Consider the following 6,680-nt stretch of genomic DNA (forward strand, 5'->3'; position numbering starts at 1 on the left):
TTTTTTTCCTCCCCTTTTTTTCTATCACAGGATGCATATTTATATACACACATTGTAATATTATGATAATCTTGCCCTTAATTGTGAATTAATTGACAATGAACAAAACAGGGAAAGAAATGGTCTTGGTTGCCAGAAAACAAATTAAATAATATTCAAAATCATATTTTCCTCTTTAAAAGCAACTGATGCAACAAATTATATTAATATACTAATTTAATTATTTCTTATAATTATTAGCATAATATTGATTCAAATTATTACCATTTTAAACTAACATTTCAAAAATATTGTGTCGTGTATTAAAGTCATTATTTTATCCTTTTTACCCACCATTAATTATTATTCTTTTATTCTTTATTTTTTATTTGTTTACTTACTCGGACGAAATTGGGTGTTGACAGATTCCATGAACACATAAGAACATCGATGCTTAGTTGATTGATCATTCATGAGAATAGCATTTGTTGGATGGTATGTTATTATGTGAACACTAAAGCATGTGTGCATCTTGACTAAATTCTTTGTGTTGAGCTGATTTGAGTAATTACTTGTCTTTGTCTCATCATCTTCGCTTGAGCCAGACCAATCCTGTTAACTGCCTCCAACTTAGCATCGATTAAGGCCAACTTCATGTCGAACATGTGGTACGGATCAGGCTGGTCAGGCAGGTCAGGCAAGGCAGACTGAGGACACCTATGGGGGCGAGGAGGCTGGGGGGAAGGGATAGGTAAACCTTCCTCATCAAGCAAGCAATATTGCATGTAGTAGGACCGATCAATCATCTTGCGAGGCCTCTCAAAAGGAGGTGTAGAACTGTCAACCCCTACAAGTTTGCAGAGGTGAGTAATCAATGAAGGATGCCCGAGAGGAGACTTGGCATTTGTAGAATGAGCACAATCATTGATTTCTTGTGCAATAAGCCGACCCACATTAATTTGCTTTCCCTGTAGAATAAAGAAGAGAAGAACCACTCTGCTAGTAGTGAGGTCAGATACATGGGAGCAAGGAGATAGACTGGCATGAATGAACGCCACCCAGTATTTGCAGACAAGAGTGAGAAAAGATCGCCTGATGTGGAGGGGCTGGCCTTGTTTGTTTCTTTGGAAGTGTCCACTGGGAACATACTGACATCTCACACTGTCCTCCGGCCACTGATTGTTCAGAAAGGAGTTGATTATGACAACATCAAATAACACCCGCTTCCCCCTAACATAGCTCATAAAGGGTTCCTCCTCTTCAGAATATACCCGAGCATTAGCATAAAACTCCTGCACTACCGCAATATTAGCAGGTTCAGGATAAGTGGTGAGCTTGCTCCAATGTCGCATCCAAACCTCTTCTGCAAATTGCGGTGCCTCACGAGGTAACTGATCAACCTTCCTTTCCATAAGTAGCTTGTGGTTTTGGACCGCATCAAAGTTTTTCTAGTGCTTCTTGAAGAGGAAAGTATGGGAGTGCAACTTTTGCTTCCTCTTTTGCCCTTTTCCAGTGTTAGTAGTTGTGGTTTTGATCCTCTTGTAACTAGAAGAAGAGGCCATTTCTGCACAAAAAAAAATTGCAACGAGGTTGGAAAGGGTAAGCAATCAAAGTGTAGAGGCATTTGCAACAAGGATTCAGTATGATGCACAATCAGGACTTTACAGGGCACAAAACATAGTGGAGAAACAGTGGACAACAAGAAAAAGCATGCAGGAATAGGAGAAATTCGAAACAAAACGAAAATCAAATTGTGCAAGTCGTAGGTGGTGCGACCCGCTTGCGCCTGGGTTCCCCTAAGCAATTGGCGCTGAGCGCGAGTTATGCAGAAAAATCTGCAGATGCAGTGGCTTGTCCACTTCTCTGCCAGCCCAAGGTTAAACTTTTTACAGCAGAAATATAATTCTAGAGTAGTGAATTTAATCCTAACTAACTCTATTTTAAACATCATAGGAGAATCAAGAATGCAAGGTGTCACGGTGCATAGCAGTTCAAACCTAAAGCAAAATCACATTCAGCCTTTTGGGCACACGAATATAAGAAGAAAATAAACAAGGAAAATAGTTGTGTGCCTAGATTGGAGCACTTTGGCCAGCGATAGACATGCACAACAATGACAGTTAACAAAACAGAGCTCAAATGAGTATCAATATACCGTTAAACATACAAACATGACACCTCATGCACACTGTTGGCCATAAACAATGAAAATACACGCACAAAAACAACAAACAACACAACCCCAGACTAGAAAAGTAAACAAAGGAATGCCTACTTGAGTTGGAGAAGAAGAATTGGAAGAATGCATTTGGTGTGCGAAAGTTTGAGTGAAAAGGTGCGGTTGCAGCAACAGCGGTTTCAGCTCCTTGGGTGGGGTGGGGTGGAATAAAGGCGGGGGTTGAGTGACGGCGGCAGGTGGGTGGAGAATGAGAATGATAAGGTGTCAGAGCCCATTTAAAACGCACTTAGGATTCGTTTTAGTGGAGTTCATGTGTCAAGATGAGGGCTCGACACTCAGATGACGGACGCCCGGTGTCAAGCGAAGAAGATCCGGAAATCAGATAGAGGAAGGCAAGAGATGAGCGAACGCTCGTTCTTGACGTTGGAAGGAAAACTTTGAGTTTTCAGAAATCCACGCCATTCTCTGCATGCAACCTCTCCTCCAAACTCTGAAATCTCATTTTCTCCTTCTTCTCTCTAAAAGCTCTCCCTTCTCTATACGAAATCTCACCATTTCTCTTCTCCGATCATCATTCAGACATCGTAGAAGTACTTCCAGCGTCAAGAGCTTCCAGATAAACCGTTCTGTTGGTAAAGCTGAGCTGGTAAGTCCTTCCCTTCACTCTGTCGTTCGTTCTCTGGCACATGCAAACCAAGTTCTGGTTGCATGAGTTCATAGTCTCATTCTGAACCATTTTTGCATGTTGTTTGATTTTGGTTTGAAGAGTTGTTAGCGTTGAGGGTAGAAGGAATTGTAGTCAGGCGAACCATATTCTGTCTCTAGGAACGTTCGTTCACGCTCAGAGGTAAGGGAAGCTTATTAATTTAATTTGTATGATTATGTGTTGTATGAACGTTCGTTGACTTGATGATTGGATATGAAAAATGATTGAGCTATGTTATGATGCATGAAATATATGAAATCTCTATGTTTGGATGATATGAAATATGAAAATTGATTATGATATGAATGTATAAAGTTATGAAACTATATGTTAAGAAATGAGTTGGAAAAATAAATGATCCTGGTATGAAATTCCCCTAAGAAAGTGTACGTTCGTTACTGAACGGTCCTTGACCGTTCGTTTTTGTAGTGAACTTGGTTAGAAGTGGATTCTTTCATTTGGAAAGAATCCTAGTTGAGGACGAGCGTCTGCATTTCGAAATATCGTGCTTGAGCGTTCGGCCAAGCATAGTTGTGTCTTGGTATTCTATTATAAACTTAAGTATATATATATATATGTATGTAATTGTATATTGTAGTTATTCTTAAACACTACTCCAATAGTATCTTAGTATAATTATCAAGCCTCTCCTCTTTAAGATTAGTAGCACTTGGTCTTATATCAAGCGTTCGTCCTAATCAAGTGTTTGGTCTTACATCAGGAACTCGTTCTAGCTCCTTAAGCTAAACTTCATAATAAGAGCGTTCAATCAAGCCCACTAGGGTTCGCTCACTATAGTGTTCAGTCATTAATTGACATTCATTTTCTTGATGCTAAACTCAAATAAGCTAAGTAATTATAAACGTTCGGTTTCTTCATGAGAATTCTTCTAGTATTATTCTTTGAATGTCTTGAAGTGTCTATATCCATTCGGTTCCAGCCTAGAGTCTTATTACTTGGCATGGTCTTTTCGGCGTTCGGTTGGAGCTCTCAGGAGTCAGTTCATCTAATTGGCTCACTTTGTAATGTACGTTCATTTTAGTCGTCCCATTTATATATGATTGTGACCGGTTCCTTCTCAAACCCGATAATAACCCTCTTTGATTTTAATCCGTTCTGGAACAGGAGATCTCTTGGTCTCGCTCCAAGTATTCGGTCTCGTTCTGAGTAATTGTTGAACGTTCGGTATTTGGTACCCTTATGGAGCTTTGTGAGAAATGTTTAAGCGAGATGAATAATAATGAAAGATAAGAGAATATGATATTGATTGAAATGTTTTAGATTATGGACGAGCGTTCCGGGGAGGAACGACTCATGAATGAATATTGAGATTGGTAAAGTATGAATGTGGGCATGCTAAGCTGGCGGTTCATCCTGATGTTCCGTGAGTACTTGTCCTCACGTAGAGGAGGGTAGGTCATGTGTGGGAACGGCAGGAGGTCCTAGTCCTTAGGGTTACTTTGGACAGATAGGACTAACCTCGGGTGGCAGTTGTTGAGGGTATCCCAGTTACTACATCACCCGGGTGCACGAACGTCCTAGCTACACAGATTTCATACAGTCCGAACAGTTAGTCTAGTATTAGGTTTTGTATGATACATATATTGAAATTTACCTTGTGTGTTTGATTGTTTGGAATGTATGTTTATGCATGAATTAAATTACATAAGCTTACCCTATTTCCTGTCTTGTCATGTATTCCCGTTCGTTCGTCTTTGTCATTGCGATGATCACCCTGTGGGTCGGAGCAGAAGGATCAGACTTGCTGGAAGAAGCATTGGAAGAGACGGACGTGAAGGTCGAACCTTATGACGCTCGGTCAGTTGTTGGCCTACTTATTTGTAGGAGCGTTCGTCATACGTTTTCTTATCTTTTGATTTGACCGTTCGGCATAGGAAGAGTTATTAGTCGTTCGTCCTATATTTGTAGCCAAGTGTACAATTTTTATCTCCCTACTAGTTTTGTAAGGTCGTTCGGCCTTAACCGTACGTCTTATCCTTTGTAAGAACTGAGCTGTAATATTATTATATGTGATCATTCTATTATATTGTTTTACACTGTATTTTAGGATGTTACACAAGGGTTGACAGTTTCGGGGTCAGCCGTGAGAGAGTGTGGGAAGGTTGGGGTGAGGTGGAGTGATGGGCATAGGGTTAGAAAATATTGAAATGGGCCAACTTACTCTGCACTTAAGCCCAACCCGAAATGGGCCTGCAACTTTGGCGTTGAGCGCCCCTAGGTGGAGGGCGCCGGGCGCGACCAAGCAAAACACCAAAAGTTGATCTGTGCAGTTGGCGTTGGGCGCCCCTTATGCAGAGGGCGTTGAGCGGCAAACCAGAAACCAACATTCTGCAGAATGTGGCTACTCACCCTATGGTTTTTGGAATTTGACACTTCTAAGCATTCAATCTAACCCAATTTGCTTTGTTCTCATTATACAAACTTGCTGAACACAAAAAGGGGTGAAATTGAGTGCTCAAGTGACAACTTGAATGCAAACTTCCAAGGCTTTCCATTTCTACAACTCAAGGTTTCACTTTTCTTAAATGATACACATTTAGACATAACTAGACTGGTCAAACATGCACAACCACACCCTAACACATGAAAACAGATTGAGGCACTACCAAACACATCAATTCACCAAAACACTCAACATTACACCAATGCAACTTTTGACATCACAAAAACTACCAATCAAACTCAAACACTATAAAATCACCAAATCAAACTAACACATATTAAAACTAATTCAAACAATCAAAACATACTCAAACAACAAAATCACACATAAGAAAGGTTAGAAAGTTGGGTTGCCTCCCAGTAAGCGCTTGTTTAACGTCACGAGCCTGACACTATTATGCTCAAGGGTCAACCAACTCAATGCTTGTGATGAGGCGTTCAACCTCACCACCCAAGTAATGTTTGAGTCGTTTCCCATTGACTACCCAACTTCTTTGTGGGTCCTCAGAGGATGGATCCATCAGCTCGATTGCTCCATGTTGTTTGACATCCTTGATGGTGAACGGCCCAGACCATTTGGACTTCAATTTTCAGGAAAGAGTTTGAAGCAAGAGTTAAACAACAACACCTGCTGGCCTAGATGAAAGACCTTCTTAACCAACTTCCTGTCATGAGAAAACTTGACTTTCTCCTTGTAGCTCTTGGAAGCATCGTAGGCATGAAGGCGCATCTCTTCAAATTTGAGCAGTTGCCTCTTTCTCTTTTCCACAGACATGGAGGGGTCAAAATTCAAGAACTTTAGAGCCCAATAAGCGCGGTGCTCCATTTCCACTGGTAGATGACAAGCCTTCCCATAGACTAACTGGAAAGGAGATAGCCCCACTAGAGTCTTCATGGTCGTTCTGTATGCCCAAAGGGAATCATCCAGCTTTAGAGACCAATCCTTTCTAGAGGAAGCAACTGTTTTCTAAAAAATCTTCTTTATTTCCCAGTTTGACACTTCAGCTTGCCCATTGGTTTGTGGATGATAAGGGGAGGCCACCTTATGCTTCACTTCATAATGCTTAAGTACCTTAGCAAGCTGAGCATTGCAAAAATGGGATCCTCCATCACCGATGAGAACCCTAGGAACTCTAAACCGGGCAAAGATTTTCCTTTTCAAAAATTTTATGATTGTGGAGGCATCATTCTTAGGGCAAGCAGCTGCCTCCACCCATTTTCTCATATAATCAACAGCTACCAAAATATACTCATTGTTGAAAGAAGAGGGAAGATGGCCAACAAAGTCTATACCCCAACAATCAAAGACTTCAACCTCTAAAATGACCTGTAATGGCATTTCATGCCTTCTTG

The 6,680-nt window shown here is 40.8% G+C and overlaps 1 protein-coding gene across 1 annotated transcript; it reads right to left on the reverse strand.

Moving 5' to 3' along the window:
- Positions 1-5,728: 5,728 nt before the first annotated feature.
- LOC108336718 (uncharacterized) lies at positions 5,729-6,222 on the reverse strand. The gene is made up of 2 exons (XM_017573184.1): positions 5,977-6,222; positions 5,729-5,908 (listed from the first exon to the last, which is right to left on the reverse strand). The coding sequence occupies exons 1-2, from the start codon at positions 6,220-6,222 to the stop codon at positions 5,729-5,731; spliced, it is 426 nt and encodes a 141-aa protein (XP_017428673.1).
- Between the last annotated feature and the right edge of the window lie 458 nt (positions 6,223-6,680).

Source organism: Vigna angularis, chromosome 7, assembly GCF_016808095.1.
Source record: "Vigna angularis cultivar LongXiaoDou No.4 chromosome 7, ASM1680809v1, whole genome shotgun sequence".
Taxonomy (NCBI): domain Eukaryota; kingdom Viridiplantae; phylum Streptophyta; class Magnoliopsida; order Fabales; family Fabaceae; genus Vigna; species Vigna angularis.